The sequence below is a fragment of the Erpetoichthys calabaricus genome, chromosome 6 (assembly GCF_900747795.2).
Source record: "Erpetoichthys calabaricus chromosome 6, fErpCal1.3, whole genome shotgun sequence".
NCBI lineage: Eukaryota > Metazoa > Chordata > Cladistia > Polypteriformes > Polypteridae > Erpetoichthys > Erpetoichthys calabaricus.
This window is the reverse complement of record NC_041399.2, coordinates 106221467-106246679: the sequence shown is the minus strand read 5'-3', so window position 1 is coordinate 106246679 and position 25213 is coordinate 106221467. Positions and strand designations below refer to the sequence as shown.

Genomic DNA, 25213 nt, shown 5'->3' with positions numbered 1-25213 from the left:
GTTTCTCTAAATACTTTGGCTTCCTCTCATTTCCCAAAAATGCACATCTAAAAAAATGAGCTTTTGAAAGTGTTAATATAAACTAAAAAAATACAATTTCTAAACATTTGGAGGACAAAATAAAAATGAAACAAACACAATCCTTATATTACATATATTTCGCTTGAGTCCATCCGTGCTCGATATGAACAATGGTTGTCACAACTACTATATCTCTCTACAACAATAGCGAGGAATCCGTGTTCCTGGCAGAGTTTTGGTCTTAGGCTTATCTTGAAGTCTTCAATTCTTTAATGTGACCAATTATTGACTGTGGTATTTAAACTGTATATTCGGTGTATACTTTGTTATTTACCGAAACTGCATTATGGCACTATCATTTTACACCTCCTCTTTCCTTCACTTCAAGGTAAGCCTCCCAATAAAATGAAAACGCACATACAGCCTAGCTATGACCAACAGAAATGGTCTTGCCAGCCTACATACTCACACCAACGCAGAAAAGGAGAAACATCTACATCATTCCAGACTAACCAACACAGGCAAGATGCATTAGATCAACAAAGACAAGGTATGACAAATCACATGGTAACATTATCCAAAGATCAGCAGCAGCAAGTCTTGCACCTAGACAGTGAACGAAAAACTACTTACACACACAACCTATTTCTGAAGAGCAGCAGCACACTGCCAGACAACAAGAAACATTACGATGGAGAAACTACAGGGATTCCATAACACTGGCAAGATATTACCTTTATATTATGATGTAGGCCATTCAACGTTTGTTTACCATATTGTATGACTATCACCAAGTCACAAAGACAAATGTTTAATAATGTCGGAGTTTATTTGCCAGGCCCTGTCTTTACCCATGGCCAGTTCTACACTACATCTTCCAGAGTTACATTGAAACCCGGGTTAAACGTACAGGTACTTGTGGGTTACACATAGGGGAATATTTTTGCTGACAAAAACATGTATGCAACAAATTGCGTTTTCCAACAATTATCATAGATGTTGGTATACTACATCACCTAACTGCCACCCTTCACACATACTGACTTACTTACATGTGTCCTGCATTTCCCTTCTTATCCAATATGTTCTGTTAACCTGTTCATGTGACACTTTTTATTGTAAATATTCACTTCATTCTTGGTAAGTGACAATAATAACATCCCATACTAATCATGTGACTATTCTAATATATAGTCCAATCACAAGTCACTACTTATTAAAATAATTTCCTGTCTTATTGTAACATGTGATGTTCTTCTCTCCCTTATCATCATTTCATTAATGCTTTTATTAGCATGATTTGCTAGTACAGTATTATTTACCTATCCCGTGCTGTCACCTTCCTTGTTCTTTTATTGTTTTTCCCCTCTTTTAATTTTATCCTCCGATCACCCCTTAGCTCTGACATTAAACCATAATCTAGCTCTTAGTGTACTCTCTATACCCACATCAGGAGACAGTCAAAGCACATTTCCAGAGTCACTGAGTTGGTGATATGAATGAGAGCAATAGTACTTCCAAAAATGCCCACTCGAGGGGAAAATCTAATCAAAAACCTCAGCTAGACACAAAAATGTCTTGTAAAATCTTTACAAAATAAAAAGATTTATTCTTCACAAAAACTGCTCTGTAATACTGTCAAGCTCAGAAGTGCACAAAAGGCATTAAACGCCTGTTAAAGACAACTCCAAAAGTAAATAAAATGTCAAAACAGAATCCAAATTGAGGTCAATCAAACAGAGCAGAAGGTCGAAAAAGATCCAATAATATCAAAAAAAACACTAAGCACAACAAGACTCTAATAAACTCATCAACTCCAGAGTGCATTCACAATGAACTGCCAGAGACTGTGGGATGAGCCTCTGGATTTAGAGGGTGGAGTGCAGTTCCTGGAAGTGATTGGCAGGTAATTCACCTCTTGGGGGACCGCCCACAAAACACATGGAACATATCACAGGCAAAGAAACTACAGCAAATAATTAGCAAAAGTAACATTAACATAACTAAATAGTTCAAGAAAGAACAAAAAATTATATAAAAGAATTTGAAACCCTGGCTGAGATGTAATAGTTAGGGCCTTTTTAGTAAAGTCCTTTTTTCATGGAGAGTACAAATTACAAAATTTCTAATAAAATGGGTTTCAGTAGCAACCCACCTTGAGCAACAGCAAACAATAAGAAAACGTCCATGAATAAAAACTCAAATAATTTTTTTCCACATAATCCAAGTGTCAGATATTCAGTCATATGCTGACAATGTACCAAACATAAAGTATGTATTTTGGATAAAGTATTGTTAACTAAACCACTTTCAGAAAATGCTTTAATGTACAGGAGAGCGAAAAGCACGAACAAATAAGATCAGACTTTTAAACTAAAGATCGACCTCTCCCCTCATTCACTGATCATCAAGCCACAAATTTAGTACTACTGTATAAGGTTTTTCATTGGCAGCTTGTGAAATTGCCCTGGTGAATTGAGCTTCTACTTTTTGAAGTACCTCATAATGAACAAATACAAAGCATACTTTCCATTTGATAAAATTTTCACTCACTTTTTTTAACTTTTAATTTCTGATTGTATACCAACCTCAGACCAAGCTCTGTAATATTGACATCACAAAAAGTGCTATGTTAGCCAAAAAATGAGCTATTCACAGGACCCCTGGCCAATGAATGAGGGGAGAGGCCAATTCCAAATCTTGATGCCATTTGAAAGTGCTTCTCTCTTGTACATAGCTGTGATTTATTTTAACAATATTTTAGTCAAAATGTACATTTTTGAGATGTTGTGAAAATATCTGGCATTCTGTTGTGACATGGAGTCTGGAACATGATGAAAGTGAGTTGAAGAAACCTCCAAAATGACCATATAGTATGCAAGGACCTTCACTGATCAGCCCAGAAAAGGTAATCCCAAGACAGATAGCCTCCAACTACCACCTGGAGGTTTCAGGCCAGGCAGGCCTAAAAATGGCGATTGCAGTTTAAAAGTGCAAAATATGCACTAAACTCTCGAACTTAACAAAAATGCCTTACTAGGGAGATAAAACCATGAAGCCCGGTCTTATAAAGACAATGCAAATAAAATGAGAGTTTAATTAACAAAAGGAGGAAATATACAACGTAATGCTCAAAAGAGCAAAAACGATATGCCAAAAAAGATAATCCACAGCAAACATATCCAAAAAACCCAAAGCAAGAAATAACAAATAACAGTAAATCCAAAGAAAGAAAGCAGTATTTGCAGACTGTACTCAAACTCGATACACTGCTACCTGAGCTTCTGCTTCTCAATCTTAAATATCAGAGGGAGGGCTCGGGAGTGATGATGTCAGGGTGGCCCCGCCTCTTGATGAACTACCCATAAAGAACATGGAACATAGGCAAACTTAAATAGAGACAGTACATAATTTACCAATAATGAACAAATAATTCAACATTAACATATGAACATAATAATTCAAAACAAACAAAAGCAATAATAAAACATAAAAATGCACATGAATTCAGACTGTTACAGAACACAGAGTAAAACGTGTTTTTTAATGAACATTTTGATTGTTTGCTGTTCTTCAAGCTGTGTTGCCAATGAGACCCATTGCACTGGAAATTTTGAGATCTCAGTTTGCTATAAACACATGAAATGAAAGGTTTTTCTCTCTGTCTTTACTGGGTAAGTAACAGACACAAACATAATTAGTTTTGGGATGAGTATTACTTTAAATGGACAGAGATCAAAAACATTCTGTGCTGCCAAGACTCAACTGAGTAACATAGGTCCAATATTTATCTTTCTGTTGAATTAAGGGGTAACAGTATGTCTGAACAGACAGCCTTGTGGTTTTAGATCAAGTGTTTTAGTCATTGCAACACACCACCATTCCAATTATGATTTGGCAAGATAAGTGAACATGAACATTTACTCTGGATAATCCTTATATTTAAGCAAAGCACAAGTGTGATCCTTTAGATTTCACAACTTTGAATCTCACATGAAAATTCCCAAGCATTGTATACCATAAAGCTACACATCAAATGGAAATGAATGCAGTGAATATATAGATAGTAATAAAAAAAACACCAGAAACTCCAATTTGCAGAACTTGCACACAGAATACAGATGTTAGGGCTCATGCAGATGTGTGTGTCTATATCTGTAAAACTGCATGTATTTCATACTACAGTTTGGCGTGGAATCACATATGACATTTCCTCCATCTCCATCTCTCAGCCACTTTAGATATTTTTGATATTTATTTAAACATGGCCAAGCATATGTTATTTGGCCTAGAGCAACCTCCAGAGCAAAAGTTAAAGTAAAGTAAAGTTGACACAGTAAAACAAAGAAAACTAATTCCAAAAAAATATTGAAAATATTGTGTATTAGGAAATAGTTTCTGCTTAAATATGTTCTTGAATTCAACGAGTTATGTAAACATACAACAAGCATTTACACATAGAACTTTCATGGATATGTCGAAGCATGCAAGCATCAAACCATTTTCTATTTCTTCTTTTGCACTTACATTCATAAGTATTGTGCACCCATACAACAATACAAACTTCTTTCCACATACTGCTGTTACAGTTCGTCTAAAATTGGCATAAGAAGTGGAAAGTTTACTGATTAACTCCAGTGAATGTTAAATGACACTACGTGAACATGCTTGTTAAGGGTGAGTACAGATTCTCCAAACTCTTCTACATTGTCCCCAGCTCAAGAAGTCCAAGACATGTTTAATGTTCTTCCTTTGTTTGTCTTGGTAGAGTTCTATATTACTCTGCTTTCCCCCCTTTGTATTCTTTAATGTGTAGCCTTTATCACAATGCATCAAATCCCATAGACTTACTGTACCACTGTTTATAAGGTACTGTACTTTATAACTTCTCCCCACCTACTCTTCTACATCTATAACCTCAGGCAAAATACATAGAATAAAAGACAAACAGGAGTTAAGTTACAACTTTAAATAATGTATTGTTAATAATATGCATTGAACATTAACAATAAGCAAAGTACACGTGAATATTGACAACCATACAACCTGATAAATGCTGATGTGTAGTTTCAGGCGGCACACAGGCTTATAGTTACATTTCTAGTTATCATTTCTAGCTTTCTTCAGGACAGGCTGCATGTCTGTCTCAATATGGCTGCTGAGCTGTGCTCTTCAGTGTGTTGTCCTTTCCATAGTAAAGACATGATAAAGAGAGGGGGGAGGGGTAAAGCAAGTACATTTATACATTCTCTGTCCAAAGCCTTACACCAATAGGGTGTCGTGGCATAGAATGCCCTCTGTTTCAAAACCAATCCCAAACAGCCATACTTCACACCAATGGGGGCACATAATAACTTTCATATCTTCCCCCCACAGCATTTGTTGAGCTGATGCTTGCCAGCTAGGTAGTTTGGCCTCCATGTGTGGGTTGGTAGTTGCTTTATTTATGGCTTTTAGGCTCTCAATCCAAACACAGTAACTCTTGCCAAAGCTGATCTGATGCTACATCCAACACACTGCCTTTGCAAACCTGCACCCAAGACCATTTGATAAGCTGAAGCTTTACAGCTAGGTGGCCTTCCTCTCCTGTAGAGAGTCACTTGCCAAACTGGTTTTAGGTAATTCAACCAACCCTGCCATAGAATTCCTCACCCTAAGTTAATACAAAAGACTGTGGGGTTAAACATGAAAGTTTTGCTGCTCTCATTATTTAAATAAAACACTAATACTACATTTGCTTTGCTTTGTCATATGAAATATTTATCGATTTGCATACAAAATTACAACATCCAGAGATAGACAACGATAAGAACAAATTTCCTATTTGAAGATTTTTCAGATATGAGAGACAATGTCAGCACTGCAGTAAATTTCAATGGCTATGTCTGCAATATGACAGTATAAATAAAAAAGCAAACACTTTAAAATCTGGGTTTTAAGGGCATGTATATTACTTCTTTTCAACCAGGGCTATTCAATTGCAAATTCAGTTGAGCCAGATTTTTAGACCAAGAAATTTAGCTGGGCCAGACATTTTCAGGGGACAGTAAGAAGCAGGTAATGACAAATTTTAAACCAACACAAATCAATATATTGAAAAACAATTGATGTTTATTCATTGTTTCTTTTTTAAATTTGGTCACATTTCAGACAGGCATATCAGTAAGTGCATAAAAAACAATAAAAAAGCTATAACTGAATAGAATCTAAGGTAGTAGCAATGCTTTTTTCCACTTCTTTTATATAAATATCTATGCATAGAAGTGTGTGAGCCCTAAAGGGAGAGGTGGAGTAGGGGTAAGGGCTCCACCTCCGAGGAAAAAGAAACTTGCTTAGCCACTAATACACAAGCGAGGCCAGCATGTCTGCAAAACAAAACCTCAGAAGAAAGTGACACTCACTTAGCCGCTAATACAGAAGCGAGGCGAGCACATCGGCAAAACAAAACCACCTAGGGGAGAGATGCCCAGAGTAGTTCCCTTCAATTACCTGACCTCTCTACATTTCAATTTATTTCTGATGATTTCAATAGATTCTAGGACCCCGACCTTTTTACAGCATGGGCTTACACAGCTAGTTTGAATTAAAAGAGTAAACATTTTGGTCATATTTGACCTCGGAACACCTCAAAGTGCATAAAAACAAAATAGTGGACAGTATTAACAATAACATTTGTTTACCTTTTGAAATAAAATAAATATTTTGGTCATATATGACCCAGGCAGGCACTTCACAAAGTGCATTTAACAGAATAAAAAAGAACTACCAACGCTATCAAAGCTATCAGTGCACAAACCCATAACAAGCGATAACAGTAACTAACACACAAGAATACAACGTCTACTGCACACTGAGGGTTCATTTTAAGTCACCACATGTGTGATCAGCAGTGCCTTTGTTGCAAGAAAAAAGATGGCAGACGCATATGTTGCATTTGGATCAAGTTTGAGGGACTGTGAAGGTATATAGAGGCCAAGAGTCTTTGCGCTACTATGGAAGAGAAAAAATGTACAGTATATATTAGCATAAATAGTGAATTAGCATAAATAGCCGTAAAAGTAATTAACAGCTTCTGAAGCATTAGATTTAGCATAAATCAGAATGTCAAGCAAATAGTTAAATAAAAAACATTAGCCATATTGCATTATTTTTAAGCTTGGAGCAGAATTACCAATTTGGGAAAGGAAGGACAGAATAGAAAGAGAATGACGTACAGAAACTATCGAGGATAGAAGGAGGGGAAAACATGGACACCTGTGTTCAAGGTTCTGAAGCAAGGAACATAACAAGGAAGAAAAAAATGGTTCTGGTAGGCACGTGAGAAGCCAGCTGGAACAGTGAATCAGCAGAAAACAGCAAAGGCACTGTTACAACGAGGTCAAGATGATGTAATGTATGGAAAGTAAAATTAGTGTATTCATGTATTAGCATAAATAAATATAGAGAAATATATAAGCACTAGTCATTGAGCCCGTTACAATAACGGGCGCTAGAACAGTAGTGCATAAACATTAGTAGGAACAGTCTATATTAAATGGCATGGGACTTTGACCTCATTCTTTTTGTTGGTCGTATTTTTCTTTGTCTTTCAGCCTTTCTTTTGTTGATGTTTACTTGCTGAGCTGACCGTTCTTCGTGGGCTGCCGCCGTGTATTGTATGTCTTTAATTTTCTGTGACAGTAATACTGTCTTGTACGTCCGCTGGCTTGTACGTCCGTAATATACCTTTAATTTTCTCCGGCGGTAATACAGGCGTGCGCGTCGGTAATATGCCTTTAATTTTCTCTGACAGTAATACTGGCTTGTATGTGGCTGTAATATGCATCACTGTATTGTGTACCTTTAATTTCCTCTCGTAGTAATACTGGTTTGTATTTCCATAAAACGCCTGTAACTTTCTCTGACAGCAATATCGCGCATCGCACCGTGCCCCCGCATGCGCACTTCACCAGAAGACACACACACACGGACACCTGGACGCACACAGGGATTTTATTAAGGAGGATTAACCTTAGTGTAGATATTACTGCAAGTCAGGCCTACCAAGCAAATGATTAAATAAAAGCACATGCCATATTTCTTTTTAATTAAATCTTAGCTTCAGCCGCTAAATAAAAAATAGCTTGAAGGCCAAGGGAAAAGAAAAGACACAAGAAAGCCCAAAAATGGAAAAAGGAAAACATCTGCCCGGCCGAAGACCAATCAAAAATAAGCAAAACAGAAACTAGAGATGAACAATGGACAGTAAGGACAGGTGCAGAATGAGCTAATTGAACGAGGTCGGAGTGATAAGAAATGACTATATAAGTTTTGAGTTCTGAACTGTTCAGGGCTCAGCTCAATTTGGCCGTATTGGGTTGAGTCCATGTTATTTTTATTGTTATTTTATTGCAATAAAACTATAGACTCTGTTTGTCCTAATAGCCTTCATTTCAGGTAAAAAGCCTTTTGGTGACAATTTTTCGCCACGACACTATATGTTTTGTTGATTTGGTGAAAAAATATAACGTTTAAAATTTGAAATTGACAAATCATAAAGTATAATGATAAATCTTTACATTAATATAGCACTTTACTCACTATGCTTTGTAAACTCAGGGAAGACCCAGGATGCAAACCCATGATCTCCAACTGCACTACCATTACACCACCTGTATAGATGTATTGTACTGCATGATACTGTGTTGGATAGTTTAAAAAACAAACACAGAATTTATGAAATCAAAGAATATTAACCACAGATTAATAACAAGCTCTACATTCTACAAAAAATGTTATATATGACTGAAAAGCAATCAGTGCTTAATTTGAAACTTTTTGCCTGTTTTCATCAAATACAGTTTCTCTCATTCGTTCTTTGCTTGTCAGTGGCTAATTGTCATCATTGAAACAGCCATGAAACAACAGAATCAAAGCATGTGAGTGCAGGCCCAACCAATCAGATGCAGAGAAGTGAGGAGACAGTGCTTATCAGTAATGAGGCTCTCATATGAGTAACAATTAGGCTCACTTGCAAAAATTCACATTCACACTCACTTGATGAAACTGGAATGCAACTAAGACTCGGCACACAATTGATTATAGAATCATTTAATATGTAGTCGATGCAATGACTAGCTGTCTCGGCCAAGATCCCTGTACCAGCACTACCATCACAAAATAAATCCTTGTATCATAGACTGCTACCATCACTTCTAGGCACACAACAACACGCTGCATTGTGGGTTGAATATTGCTAGGATACCTGAAGTGTTGTATTTATGGTCTGTACTACTCACTGTAGGAATTTATTTATGAATTATTAAAGGCTTGCAAAATGTGTTTTTCTTGTTTTTTCTCTGCTTTTCTAGCGGGACCAAGGGTTGGGCTAGTGACCATTTCAGCAGGCCACCATTTCAACAGGTTCCTGCTATGTAACACTGACAAAGCCTTTGTTAAGGTCTTGCTGTATTGCAGTAACTAACTAATACTTGTGCTTTAGGTAGCCCCTATTCTAATGTTCTCATTCATTCCTTTACGTTTTATTAAAACCAGTTAGAAGTAACTGAATAATGGATACACTTAGGTAGCCCCCATCTAAAGCTGCACCAAATTAATTAGATTTAGGGAAACATATATTGTAAGAAATACATATCAAGCAACAAAAAAGGAGAGCTATTTGTCCAGCTATGGAAGAAATAATGTCAATGGATCTATAAGATTTAATAACATGCAATAAGTTTAAAATATTTCCCTCCCCTAGACCAGCTTTAAGATGGCAAGGGCACCAGTACCATGTATCCTTCTTCAAGATGACACAGTAAAAAACAAATTAATGAATGATTTTAACAATCAATAAATAATAGATGGATGTGACTTGTTACATGTTAGGACTACATTTCAGGCTGAAAATATTTTAAACAAGACCACATACAGAATCCATTTAATTTAGGTTTATATTTCTGATCCAGTGACAAGAAATATATATCAATTGCTGAAGGAGAACTTGAACTGAGATAGACTATTATCTTATGATTGGAGTTGCATTATATCATGATATGAAAAGAAAATATGAAGTCACATGTGTTAATGGCTAATTTTCCAGTACTGACAGTTTTAAGCAACCTTGCCTTTATGCTCACTGATGCAAACACCCTGAGGCACAGGAGAATGCTTTGGATGAGATGGTAACTATTACATTAGTCCTTGAAGTCAACAGTTCTGCCTTTAGTAATGACACCAGTATTAACATGAAATTAAAAGCAGAAACATTTGAGAAAGCATCTTCATTTTGTGGTCATTTGCTGTTGCCTCCTTAAAAAGGATGAGATGTTAGTGGTAGAGAAGTTATTTGATCCCAGTTTCCAGTGCTTCATTGTCAATTTGGGACATATAGGCTTGCAAACAATGAATGGCCCACCCTGAAATCATTGTTTTTGTTCAGCATGACTTGTATAATTAAATGTATTATAGCTGATGATAGTGATAAGGCCAGGAGTCGAAGAAGAAGGGGAACAAATAAAAAACTACTAAGCTATTTTTAAGAAGCTACTAAACAATGTCACTTAGATTGTCGCCAAACAAACTAAAATTCTCTTTTACAAGTAATGTCAAGAATACAGGCTTTTGTTGACCCACTTATGTTAAGACAGATCTCAGATTCAGCCTAGTGGTTCATATGGACAAAATGAAGCTCATCAATGTGGCACCCACCTGTCATGCTTTAATTATCTCACAGTGTGCCACTACAGTTCTACCCAGGTGGCTATAGATTCAAGTCCAGGCTTCCCACACATGACCTGGCATTTATTGATTTATTTATTCACTTTTTTATTTGCCTCATCTCACTCTTCTAGGTCAAATGAGGAGGGTTAGGTGTTTCTCAATTGGTATCCGCTCATGTACACTTACCACTGTGATTTTTAATTACAATAAAGCCACCATCCCTCTTGTGAGATGTAGAAGGTGCATCAGGTAGGGTGTCTGATCTCCTCAAGATCTGATGGGGCAAATGGCCAACCGTTACTTCTGTACACTCTTCTCTTGCTGACTCCTGTTCCAAAGTAATCTTGTTCTGAATTTCACTGAATATACAGTAAATGCCATAGGCTTTGATTCTGACAGGAGTTCTCACAGTTGAGCAGCTTCTGTAAGACAGATTTCCACTGCTCTGACACCTGATCAACAAACACATTGTAGTGAAGGTTTAAAGTAAAGTGATGTTTATTATCCGAATCAACAAACACATAAATCTGAGTAGCACAATACAAAATGCTGTCAACTAAGTGGCAAATAAAGGAGACAAACAGCATGCCTGGTACATTTTTTGGTTTTGCTAGACTTTCGTACCCCCTTTGGTTAGTCCTGCAGTTTTTGCATAAAGAAAATTATAGCATTAAGATTCAGCAAAGACGGGCCTTTCTGGAACCCACCCTTAATAAACTATGGCATGGGTGTAACTGCCCAAACAAATTATAGTGCCTCTGTGTTTTAATATTATACACCATGGCAATGTATATTTACTAGTCACTTTATAATAGTCCACAGCATATGAAAAACCATACGCATCTAACCTGTCTATGTTTTCAGATTATGTCTAATTTACATTTTCTGTGTTGTTCTTAGACTTAGATAATTTGGTTATCTCTGCTTATTTGTATTCAGCAAATGGATGGATGCCCTTTCTTCTCCTTCTGGTCCCTCTACATGACATTTGTTTTTTATCTTCTAAGAAAGGCCTTGCTGCTTGAGCTTTTTCATTTATCCACTTCAGTCCACTGCAGAGGACACAACAAAGCTGTGCTCTTTGTGCACCGTCACTGACTTCCTTCTTGATGCTATGTCAGATTTCATAATTCTGTGCTGTTCTCAGACGTAGATAATTTGGTCATCTCTACTTATTTATATTCAGCAAATGGATGGATGTCCTTTTTCACCTTCTGTTTTCTCTTTATGGCATTTCTTTCTTACCTCCTAAGATAGGCCTTACTATTTGAGCTTTTTAATTTATCCATTTCTGTCCATTGCAAAGAACACAACAAAGCTGTGCTCTGTGAACACCATCACTGACCTTGTTTTCCTCCTTAATGCTATGTCAGGTTTCATAAGAGACGTTGATTTTTTCATTCAGCTTAATATTACGACTGAACACATTTCTGTTGTGTCCTGGTAAGATAAAGATGATTCATAAAGGAATTGTGCTCCAAACATATCCCGTTTAAGTGTGTCAAAGGGGAGAATAGGTAAAGTCACACAACTTCAGAAACTGAGTTTGTTCAGTTACCGAGTTGGTAATAACAATCAGGTAGTTGGCATTATATGCTCATCAGTTTTTCCGAACACTTTTTCCATTATAGGGCTTCAAGGAGTAACCTCAGAAGCAAATAGCGCGAGGCAGAAATCAGTCCTAGATGAGACAAGAGTAAATTGCGGGACACTTATTTACTCCATTTATTTTAAAGATGTTAATCAAGCTGAAACTTTGGGATGAAACCAGAGTAAGAATAACAGTCACCAAGATGGGAAATGAATTGAGATTACAGGAGCTGTAAGTCAGCACCACAAACCACTGCACTATAATGCTGCTCCCGTTGGTAATTCTGATGAATACATTTTTTTTAATGAAGAATTGACAATGGAATCTATTTTACCTAATCTTAGAAAAAAGGTGGAATTTTCTTTAAAAAAGACAGTTAAAAGGGTACTGATTAGGAGATAAAGGGTCAAATTAGAATAGTGCGAAAATAAAATTAGAATAAAACCAGGATGTTAAATGATCAAAACTAACAATCCAAAATACATTTAAATTATTCAGGCCAAAAAAATACAATCCAATGTTTTAACTACATTGGAATGCAATACATTTGCACATGGTGCATTTAATTTTGTCACAGAATTATCGTGTCATAATTAAAAACTTAGAAAACCAAATGATTGATTGATTTTAACTCCAGCACACAGATTTCATATTGGTTTAAAATGCAATACAAAAGCATATTGCATTTTAATTAATGTCCATAGATCATATGTCAATACTAAAAGCAAAGCAAACTTATTGTATTTCGCTTAGTGTACTGCATTTCAATACAAGACCACGTATTAATCATGCCAAAACTGAAAGTGATCAAATGACTAATGTCATGTTAAAATAATGTGTTATGCTTGCCTTATATTATATTGTTCTGTTCTCCTTCTGATAGTCCTGACTGATACATCAAGCAATAGCAATAGTACCATCATACCTATCCATCCATTATCTACTGCTTACATCTGGACATTTGGGCATCTTTTGCAGCAGTCAATGCAAAGATTCCCAGTTGTCACTCCTTCAGCTCCTCCAAGGGGATAGCCGAGAGATATAATCTCTCCAATTTGTCTTGGGTTTGCCTCAAGGTCTCCTCCCCATTAAACATGTCTGATGCACGTCCCTTGGGAGGCGTCCAGGAGGCATCCCCGTCTTCAGATATTTATAAACCATATTTAGGGTAATATTGATGTATGGACACTCCGGTTGATGATGCATATAATTGTATGCTGCAGGTCTTCGGGACATTAGCTCTTCATTTTCTTCTAAGGATGATACTGTAGCAGTTAGACATTCTTCCCTTGTTGTTGCTTATTTCACACTTACCTTTCTAGCAACCAGCCTACATGGAAGAGAATGTAATTGTTATTTACATAACCAGCATTATCAACTGTCCGTTTACAATCTTTAGTGCTGGAAGAATATGCTTGTGATTGGAACACCTCTTATCTCAACTGTTGACACCCCTTACCCCACCTTTTGACATTGATTGGTCATTTGATTACGTTTAGTTTAGGCATGATTAATGTGTGGTCTTGAATTAAAATGCAAAACACTTGGAGCAGCCGCTAAGCAAAATGCAGTATGCTTGCTTTGCTTTGCTATGACATTTAATATATGGACATGAATTAAACTGCAGTTTGCTTTTATATTGCATTTTTAACTGACACAGAAATTGCATGCCATAGTGAAAAGCCATTTATTACTTGGTGAATATGTTTTTAAGTATGACACAATAAAAGCCAAAATGAAATGCATCACGTTCATATGTAAGGCACTGTAATGTAGTTAACACATTGGATTGCATTTAATTTTGGCATGAATAATCTTCCATAAAAATGAGAGGCAGAAAGTCAAAGTCAAAAAGGAAATCAAACACAAAATCACAGTGTTTTAAAGTTCATCTCGTGCTGTGCCTTGCCAGCTTTCATACAACTACCAGTAATGATATCAGTGGTACTATACTTGTAGTACATAACCCCCTTCGAGGGGAAAAAAAAATGCAAAATCCACAGTGTGTGACAGTGGCCAAACCAACTCATTGCATACCATTAAAATAAAACATTAAGGTAATGTTTTATTTTAAATATACATATACTGTTTTCCCATGTTGTGATTTGGAATTGAGTGTATGTTCAAATTGCTGTGTGAAAAATATTAGATCAAATTTCATTGTGTAGAAGCCAGAAAGTAAGAGCTTGTGAAAATTGTGGAGGGTCAAAGTACCTGCAGAGCACTAAATAATTAGGAATTAACTCCCCTCTAGAGCAATCCTATTGCAGGTCTACTTGTTCATCAATGGCAAGATTGTAAAAAGTCTTTGAAGCACCTGGAATTATTTGCATGTTTTGTTTATTACACCCCACTAAAATGTGTGGCACCAAAGGATTTTCAGTAATTGCCCATTTCAACATTGTTTCTTTGAGAGAGAAAGTCATTAAAGAATGTGAGCTTTGCATTCTGTCAGTCTTTGTTTGTTTAGCTGTGCCCTGGAGTTGAAGATGTTGAAGTAGTGTGGACAGAAAGCTGATGTTAATATTGTGTCCTTAAAGGTGTGGTTAATATGCTTCATGACCATTGCACTTTTATCATACTATTTATCATAAGTATTTTTTACATTTGTTAACCTTCTAGGTTATGTTAGAGGTGTTCCTTGTCTGCGAATGTTATAGGTTCATAGATTTCACTGTACTCTGTATATGTAATGATATCAACCATATGAACCTATAAACAGAAATGAAATTCAAGCTTTTTGTGTTTATAAATGAAAACCTATGCTGCATATATAAATGACATAAGAAAACAGTAATTGCATTATGAGATAGCCTTCATTATGTTCTCAGACGTACAGATATGCAATTTATATAACCCAAACAAAGGTGAAGCACTGCTCTACATGAAGTTTTTAACCTAAATCTGTGAAAATGTTACCATCTTTATGTGTGATTTATGAATAAGAGGTTGGCATTTTCTCTCCATTTTAGTTCACACTTCCACACACTTTGATTTTTATGTGGCCTACAGCTTCATATATTTTACACTTTCACTTAATGTGGATGGCCAGATGTTCTGCTTTTCTTTTTTGCGCAATAACAGGGTTTTTTTTTTGACTGTACAATTTGTATATTTGTTGTTTAATGTTGTTTAATAAGTCATTTTAGAAAAATCTTGCCTTTTCTGTTAGTGTAAGTATTGACTTACTTAGTAATTTGGCAGAGTTCCCCAGAGGGAACTGGGCGGTCTCGTGGCCTGGAACCCCTACAGATTTTATTTTTTTCTGTTTTTTCTGTCCACCCTGGCCATCGGACCTTACTCCTTTCTATGTTAACTAATGTTGTCTTATTTTAATTTCTTATTTTGTCTTTTATTTTTCTTCTCTTCATTATGTAAAGCACTTTGAGCTACTTTTTGTATGAAAATGTGCTATATAAATAAATGTTGTTGTTGTTTTATGGAAGGGGTAGGGAGAGAGGCCAAAAATCCACTGTCAAGAGCTGTACAGACCAGACTATAGAGACTAAAAAAGCGAGCAGGAGGAGACTTCAGCCAAGGTTCTTAATGGCTAGGTGAGTGGGTAGTCTCACTTAAAATTAGATAGGAACAAACTGTATTTTACAAGACCTAAAGTGGCTATAGAGTTAATGTTTGCTCTTTTCTGTTGTAATGTTGTATATCTTTGTTCACAAAACTCTGTAGTATTCTGTTCATCATTATTTTGTTTCAATAAACTACCTCTTTTTATATATTTTTGGTCTACTTCACATTATTTGGGGATAAGGATTAATTTGTAACATCACCTATCATGTACAAAACACAATATAAGCACATTGTTTGACTGGACACTCAAATTCATCAAATCGCACACTCTTACACTCACACAGGGCCAATTTAGGGTCACCGGTTAAGTTAACACAATGTCTTTGTGATGTGGGAGGACAAGTAGAATAGAGTAGTTGAAAAAATATTAAATAAATAAATAAATAAAACATATTGTCACAGGAAGCACATAAACATTCCACAGAAACAGTGACCATGCCAAGGATTTGAACCAAGTGCTATCCACTGCACTAACATAATGATAACTTGGGTTTTCTCTATATTCAATATTTTAGAATAGTCAATTTACCCTTTTAGCTAATAGAAGACAGATATGATCAATATTATTCTATATATTTACTTTTCTAGGCTGAGGTAACAAAGTAAATGGTTACTGGTTATTTATCTGTCTATACAACAATTTAAAAAAGCCCAGGGTTAACAATGACCGCCACCAGTACCGTTAGCCAAAGGGTGCTTGTGGAAATTGGGCTACTGTTGGCTGAACAGTACAAGATGCAGAGGACAGAAAAATATGGAAAAAGATGATCCGTTGTGGCAACCCCTAACGGGAGCAGCCAAAAGAAGAAGAAAAGAATACAACAATTTAAAAAGGAAATCTACTTCCAGGTGCCATAGCATTTGAGCCATTGGATCTGTACAAAATATAACACAGAATGTTCTGTGTACTTCAAGGGATATTTTTGGACATTCATTTGAAATTGTGGAACTAAAAAAGAATGTAAGTGTTCTGACATTAATCATTTATTTAAGGCTGCCACAGCTTACTGTACATACAGGATTAATCGTTGGGGCTGAACATTTGTGAGCTGGTGGCTTTTAACAATATACTGCAATAAGTTTGACAGAGGGGCGGCACGGTGGCGCAGTGGGTAGCGCTGCTGCCTCGCAGTTGGGTGATCTGGGGACCTGGGTTCGCGTCCCGGGTCCTCCCTGCGTGGAGTTTGCATGTTCTCCCCATGTCTGCGTGGGTTTCCTCCGGGCGCTCCGGTTTCCTCCCACAGTCCAAAGACATGCAGGTTAGGTGGATTGACGATTCTAAATTGGCCCTAGTGTGTGCTTGGTGTGTGGGTGTGCTTGTGTGTGTCCTGTGGTGGGTTGGCACCCTGCCCAGGATTGTTTCCTGCCTTGTGCCCTGTGTTGGCTGGGATTGGCTCCAGCAGACCTCCGTGACCCTGTGTCCAGATTCAGCGGGTTGGAAAATGGATGGATGGATGAAGTTTGACAGAGAGAATGATGAAGTCCTTCAGGCTTGTTTGGTTAGCTGAATATTGACAAATTCAATCCATTATATCATGTCATTTTCTAACCTGCTTAATCCGGACCAGGGGCACTATGGGCTGCAGCCTTACCCAGTTTGCCTATGGTGCAATGCAGGAAGATACTCTGGACAGAAACCAGTCCATCACAGAGGAAACACACACACATATACAACAAATACCAATTAGAGGCAATTTAGCCTATTCATCTAATCAGCATGTCTTTAGACAATGGGAGGAAAGCCATTCAGACACAGGGAGAACACACAAACCCAACACAGGGAGGACTCAGTTGTAAACCCAGGCCTCCTTATTGTGAGACAGCAGCATTACCACTACACCACCGTGCTGCCCTCAATCCAATATCTCATCTCACATTTTAAAAGCTTTCAAGGTTTTTGACTTAACGAAACGACTGCATAGATTGCTCCAGGGTCCTCCATCTGAAGTATGTGATTCACTGTTTAATTGTGCAGGATCATCTTTATCAGTAGTAATAGAATTTTTCAGTACCTGGACTACATTCCCATGCATATTTCTCTATTCAAGACTAAGGAGGTTAATTTCCCTAGACTATCAATTTTTTTAATGTTGCTTTGGCCACAGTTACACTCTTACACTGTTAATGTCTGAATTCAAGTGTATCCTTTCTTTCTTTCTTTCTTTCTTTCTTTCTTTCTTTCTTTCTTTCTTTCTTTCTTTCTTTCTTTCTTTCTTTCTTTCTTATTCTAAAACTTATTTTCAAATAAAATACATCCAAGAAGAAAACATGCAATTTTATTTCTCACTCAGCATTCATATATCCTCCTGCTTAATTTATCAGCTTGATGTCATTAAGTAGTGCAACCAGAGGGAATTATTTATTTCCTTTTCTGTTATTTTGTTTTCTTTATGAAACACATTGAACTTCGCCGTATCCCACAATTACCACAAATCTTTATGAGACAGTATATTGTGGTCCAAGTGTAACCAACTAATATATTTTTTCACATATAACTCTGTTTGGATTACATTTTACTTTTTGCAATGTGCTGATACAACAAGGTTAATGATTTCTGCTTTACTTCTACAAAAATACTTAGTCAAGTGGAATTAAAAAGGTGTGGCAGATGGCCAGGTCCCATGCCTGGCCGGGACACCCCTTCGATGGGTACTCAGGGGGAGCAGCCCTGGACGGTGCAGTACCTCCCCCTGGACGCTAGATGGCCTCCCCCCTGGGTTGGAGAAGTGCCTCAGTCTCTCGCAGGGCTTCATGGGAGATGGAGTTCTCCATAGCCCTGTTGGGGTCTGGGGTGACCACCAGGCAGTTCCTGAGCCCAGCTGGACTAATCTTCAGCCTCACCAGGAAGTGCAACCGGAAACAGGTGATCAAGCACCTGGAGCACTTCCGGGTGGGCCATAAAAGGAGCCAGCAACCTCCACTCAACGGCCAGAGTCGGGTGGAAGGAGGACAAAGCTGTGGAGGAGTGGTGGTGAAAAAGAGAGGAGTGTTTGGACTTTAGTATTTAGTGCTTGGGACTATGTTGTGGCTGGGGGGGTTCATGGGGAAGACGTGCCCTCCAGCTGAAGAAAAATAAAAGTCTTTTTATTTTATATGTGCCTTCCATGTCAAGTCTGTGCCGGGTCGGGTGCAATATAGCGCCTTTCTTACAAAAGGCTACTAGATTTTAAATACAGTCCTACAGGATGAGAAAGGCCCTTTGTTGTTTATGCTTTTATATTCCTCTTTTCTTTTCAGTTTTCTTTTCATGGGTGAAAAAACAATGTGTTCTGTTGCAGAGCCTGATAACAGAGAGGCAATATAATATTAGTACTTACACAGAGACATTGACAGGTACAAATACCTCCATATACTGTACTCAGATTTGCAAACAGTTTAAAATAAACCTACTGCATCTTGTAATACCAGATAATTTCACAATGTCAGTCTAGAGGGTGAAATTACATACCTATTAATAAATATAATTAGACAGTAATTAGACAGTAACAGTACTATCAGCTCACTTCTCTTTGTACAATAGCCTTATGCCTGTCTGCCTCTTTTCTTTTGTGCATATACATAGCATGAAATTATTTTATTAATGTCAGGTATGCAGCTGAGATTTTTAGTCAAAAAATATTGGACACTAAATTGCATTTATAATAAGAAATATAAATAACGAATCAAGGCCATTTTGGAATATCACTTTCAGGAAATGTATTCAGCATATATTTATGAACTTTGGCCTGGTCATTCCAAAGGCTCTTCAAAACTCACTGAGCTCATCAGGTTTTATGTAGTTAAGGCAGCATATATGCATTATAAATAAAAATTTTGGAGTCCCTGTCTCAGCAGTGGATGAAATCTCTCTGAAAAAAACTGAATGGCCATTTAGCATACAGGGGGTACTGTAGAGCTGCTGCGAGGTTCTCCTGAAGTCAGGGGGACATCATTAGAGTAGCTCTTTGAGATAGGAATTTAAGGTAAGAAAATTTGATTTTTATTTACTTATGTTTTCAATGTAATTTGTGACTTTAATTATTTAGAGTTGAATGGCTAAATGATGGACTATATTATGTATGTGCACATACAGTCCATACATGTATAATATTAACTATATTGCGTATATGCACATGTACAAATGATCTGAGCTGATGTTCAGTGAATTGCACTATACTGTAGAACTTAATTGAATATGCTGTAATATAGTACATTATAATATACAGTGGTTTGATTATGTTTCATTGAATGGCAGAAATAAGTTTTTATATTCATCAGTTTATCTTACTCTATCTAAATTTACATACGTTGTCCAGGTGAAATATACATGTACTCTTCATAGAAACATTTTGCAGATTATGTTGGATATGCATGACAAAATCAAATAGTATAAACCTACTTCCTGCTATGTTGTTAAAAGCACATTATCCTTATTTGATAAAACATGAGTAATTTTTAAAACAATGCACATTTATTAACACACCATGTGAGCCATTGAAAATCTCCCTGACAGAGCAAGCAACTGATCTATATAATAAACTTCACCTAAAGTTACAGTAGAATGTTTTTCAGCTTTAACTTGGGTTACTTTTATATGTTTTTATATACAGTTTTTTTTATCTCAGATGTAATAGTCACAGCAAACCAAAAGACAAAAATATAGAAATTATTATCAGTAAAACAAAAGCTAATTTAATGGTGAGTCAGAAAGCACCCAGAGCGCATTTTAGTGTGCATTAGATGGATTAATTACATAAATAATTTTACATGCATACTAAATGTATATTAAATGAATTTGTTCCTATACACTCAGTTACTCAAGAACATTTATACAAACATTTTGGCATTTTTGTTTTATTTCAGATCATTACTGGGTCTGCTTATAATGTATTCAAAATCATTTCGAATTCAAAGATAATGTGAAATGGCTTGACTCTTTTTATTTTGTCAAGTCAATCCATGCATACTACACTCTACACTACACTGTATGAATAACCTACATCCCTCCTTCCTTTGACGTCCAACAGCAAAATACCACCCATCCTTTATGCGAAATAAAGACCTCTGTGGCAATATTTGAAATACAATTTAATCTGAAATAATTATATGAAGCACATTGTAGGTTCAGTATGTTTGGTGTTTTCAGTGTCAAGACAGCTTTAGGAAATGTGGGCACATATTTGCTTATGGTCAAACTTTTAGTATTATATAATACAAATGACATTTGAACTTGAACAAAATATAATGCAACTTCTGTAAATGGATTTACTTTAAGGTAACATTTTCCAAAGCTCAATGTAAAAGAAGGCAGTGTGATGGAATGGTGTCCAGTGCAGTGTTGTTTCCTGCCTTATTCTCTGTGCTGTCACATTACACTCAGGCCCTTCCTGACCCTGACTTGAACGTAATGCATTGGAGAATGTTAAGTTATGTTAAATATAAAAGTAGATAACAACTTAGATTTTAAGGTGCAACGTTTAGTCTAAAGTTAACTCTAACTCTGTTCTTATTTATTTAGTTCTAAACTACTTTTCAATATTTACTTACAGAATCAATCAAAATTTAAATTACAAATAATTTGCTTGCCACCCGCAACCCCAATTCGGCATCTCATTTTCTGAGTGACAATTTGACAAACACTAATTCTTGCTCATTAACAAGTTCATTTTAATGCATTTTCTGCTTCTAATTCAATATTTTATCATCCTTATCACAGAAAAGACAGAATACTGTATACAGTATATTCCATAATGATACATAATTAGGCATATTTTAAATATATTTGTACTATAAACAGAGCAGTATTTAAATGCAGATTTCTTTCAGTATTTCCTCTCTTCTTTAATTTTTGCAGTTTTTGATAATTATATTTTTAACAAATATTAATCACCACAAGATATGTATGTTTTTAAGGTGTTTACACAATGGTCACGGAGTAGCAATGTTTCTTTTTTTGCTCCTTTCATTCCAAAGAAAAACATAAGGACAGAATTTTTACACCACACAACAGCAAGCAAGTTAAACAGTAACGATATTTAAACAGCTATCCTGCTTTTAGGCAACATTAAAAGTGACTGAAACCACACTGTCAACGTTCAAAGAGAAATGACATTTCATCTTGTATATTAATGTAATTATAACATTAGACAAAATCATATATAATGCCTACTAACTATTTTTTTCCATTCACTATATCTACTCGTTAAAAATTCTATCCTCCTTGAACCAAACTTAAGAGTGAAATGTATTTTAGGGAATATTTCTAAAACTTTCATTCATAATGTACCTGTATATATTACAGGATTATAAATACTGTACCTAATAGCTGTCAGTCAAGTTACACATTGCAGCATTCACACTTTGCACAAACCTCTTAGTAAAATACAGCAATATACCGAAAAAGAAACATTGGAGTACCAAAGCCTTCTAATAACTATTCAATACACACTGACTTTACAATACTCAAATGATTTTTGTTGAAGTTTTTATTTTTTATTTTTTTCAAAACCACCCTAATCTTGTTCAGAATCATCAAATTAATTGCATTTTTTTGATTTGGAAAAACATACACCAGGTAGAGAGAGGTCTGCATAACAAAGTGATTTTGAATATGTCTGCTTATCAAATATCAACCAAAAATAATATATGATTTGAAATACCCTAATAATAAAAACATTTTGATTAAGAACATTTAAACAAATCTTTGTTTTGCCAAAGTTTATCTGATTTCCTAGTCTTTTGCATTTTATTGTCCTTAATTTACAAAGTATCATCTTGTGATTCAGCAATAGCCTATCTATCTATCTATCTATCTATCTATCTATCTATCTATCTATCTATCTATCTATCTATCTATCTATCTATCTATCTATCTATCTACAATATATATTTATTGTGAGTGCAGTGAAAGGTACTATATTGGGTAAGTATTGCTGGTTAATAAGGCTAAAAATGGTACAAAAAAAAAAGAAAAACGGCATCAGCAGTGCAACCATAAAAGGACCACAATATTAACAACAACAATAATAATAATAATAATAATAATAATAATAATAATTATTATTATTATTATTATTATTATTATTATTATTATTATTATTAGTAGTAGTAGTAGTAGTAGTAGTAGAAGTAGTAGTAGTAGTAGTAGTAGTATATTTTTTCTAAAACATAATACTTGTAGAATCAGGGCAAACTTCCTGGTAGCTATTTTCTTATCTGGGAGGGTTTTTGAGCATCACGGACCCCCAACGGAGCAGCACCGAAAATAAGTTCTCTTTTCCCTTTAATGTACTGTTTTCTTCCATGTGACTACAGACTTTAATTTCATTCAAAAAAGCAGTTCTGCCTCCTAAGCAACATGCCTCATAGCTTCCCTGTTAACAAGAGGTTTCCTGCATACAGCGCACTTGTAAGCACCAGAAATAGCTAAAATCAGTGAGACAGAGCTTACGTCTATATGTTTTATTGAAAGTGGAATAACGTCTGTCATTAATAAAAACAAGTTTGCTTCCTGCCGAGAAGCGGTTCCTTAATTCGTGCGAAGGGTTCAAGTGCCCTCGCATATTCTGGGCAGCGCTTTGCCACTTTGATTTAAATGATATGTACTCACCGGAGTTGGCTAGATGGTCCAAAGCCGATCTCGTGCTCTCACCGCCACCTGCTATGTCCTGACCTTTCAGCACCTCGGACAGCAGCGGTCTGCCGGACTCCTTTGCAGACCCATGACGGCCCTTCTGTGAAGAAAACACTCCAGTCCTGGCAATGATGCCGCGCTTCTTCCCCCGGACTGAATCTCTCGAAGATCGTTCCGTTTCGGTCTCAGGATCTGAACTGACTTGGACCACAGTATTCTTGGAGCGAGTGAGTGCGGAGGTGACGGACCCCATTAGTACCTCTACTTGTTTTTCAAAGTAAACAGTGATGTCTCTAATTTGATGCGTTTTCCCGATAACTTCTTTGTAAAACAGATTCTAACCGCCTTCACGTCCACTTAGATATGCACCTGGCTTGGGGGAAAGTGTTACAGAAATTTTGCTGGACTGCTTCTTTCTTAGACGCTTGAAATCGCAGCACAGTTTAAACCGCCGGAATTAAAGCAAGAATCCCTAAAGTGCCGGCTCCTTTTCAAGTTCAAATAGAAAAGCGCAACTCTCTCAGGATCTTCCTAGAAAACAAGGAGTGCAAGGCAGAAGCCCCAGCTTTTTGACGTGTTACTGAAACAGATGGATTGGATTATTCTCAATGGATGTCTGAATATGTTGCTGCTATTTTTCCCCTCGAGCATAAGTTTTTTCCCCTCCTTTTTCTATAATAAGGCAAACGCTTATAAACAGATAAATGTAAACGCCGATAGATTAGGATCTTTGAATGAAATGCGATCCGATCCAATCCCCTGTTGTGAGTTCGCGGCGATGTCAAATTGGGTAAGTTCTGGGTTAGTTTTCCGTTTGATTTCCATCAATTCCCTTCTGGGAATCAACTGACGTAAACAGAAACGGGTAATTAGTCTGGCTAGTTCCCTCTGCAGACGAAGGCTTAGGAAACACACACATCACGCAAGAGGGGACGCGTATCTACGGTGCGTGTTGCCCGAAAAATGGTAAAATCCCTTAGTTACGATATAATAACGGTTTTAAAACTTACAATACAGAAACAAATTGTTGATTAATAGTTCGAAAAAATGGCATAAATACGTTCAAACTTTATGCACTCCTTTCAGTATTCTGCGCCGGCCATACACAATATTTTTTCGGTCTGCTTTCGTATTGTAAGCCGGGAACTACAACGATTACAGTAAGTACAATTATTTTAAGTTACTTACCCAAGAACATGTGTGGATTTGCCTAATTATACAACAGGCTAACATTTTCTTAACAAGTGTAAAAAATGAGAAGTCTTACATAAAAGGGTCCCATACTAAGTGCACATTGGTATGATTAAAAAAAGAGTAAGAAAGTCACGTTATTCCAGGTGTCTTCCGTCCCTCAACGGCAAAATGAATTAAAAATACCACAAATAAGTAAAACTGGGTTTTTCATACCAGACTTCACAGTTTTCAATTTAAGAAATTAATGCCCTACAGCATTTGAGAAAAATGTGGAATTCCCCTAAAGATGAGATGTTTCTGCACACCTGTAGTGTTAGTTTAAGACTGTATTTAACCTAAATATTAAACCCTTTAAAATGGTGGATTAACAAAAGCAAATCTGGAGGATTTGCCTACAAGTTATTTTTTTTTTTAATTATTTTATTCATTTATTTTTGGTCATTCCAGTTTCCATCCTTCTCCCAAAGATACAACTTGATATGGATGTACGCCCTGCACTGGACTAG

General features: G+C 36.4%; 1 protein-coding gene across 2 annotated transcripts in view; it reads right to left on the bottom strand.

The window, feature by feature from the left end:
• The window catches only part of LOC114653083 (dual specificity calcium/calmodulin-dependent 3',5'-cyclic nucleotide phosphodiesterase 1C-like), a 930233-nt gene extending 906427 nt beyond the window's left edge, over nucleotides 1-23806 (bottom strand). Inside the window, exon 1 of one of the 2 annotated variants that reach the window (XM_051929365.1) lies at nucleotides 23490-23806. In XM_051929365.1, coding sequence (XP_051785325.1) covers nucleotides 23490-23766 — 277 coding nt within the window. In that variant the 5' untranslated portion in view covers nucleotides 23767-23806. The remainder of the gene's footprint in view (nucleotides 1-23489) is intronic. The other variant, XM_051929364.1, reaches the window with a different exon arrangement.
• Nucleotides 23807-25213: the final 1407 nt, after the last annotated feature.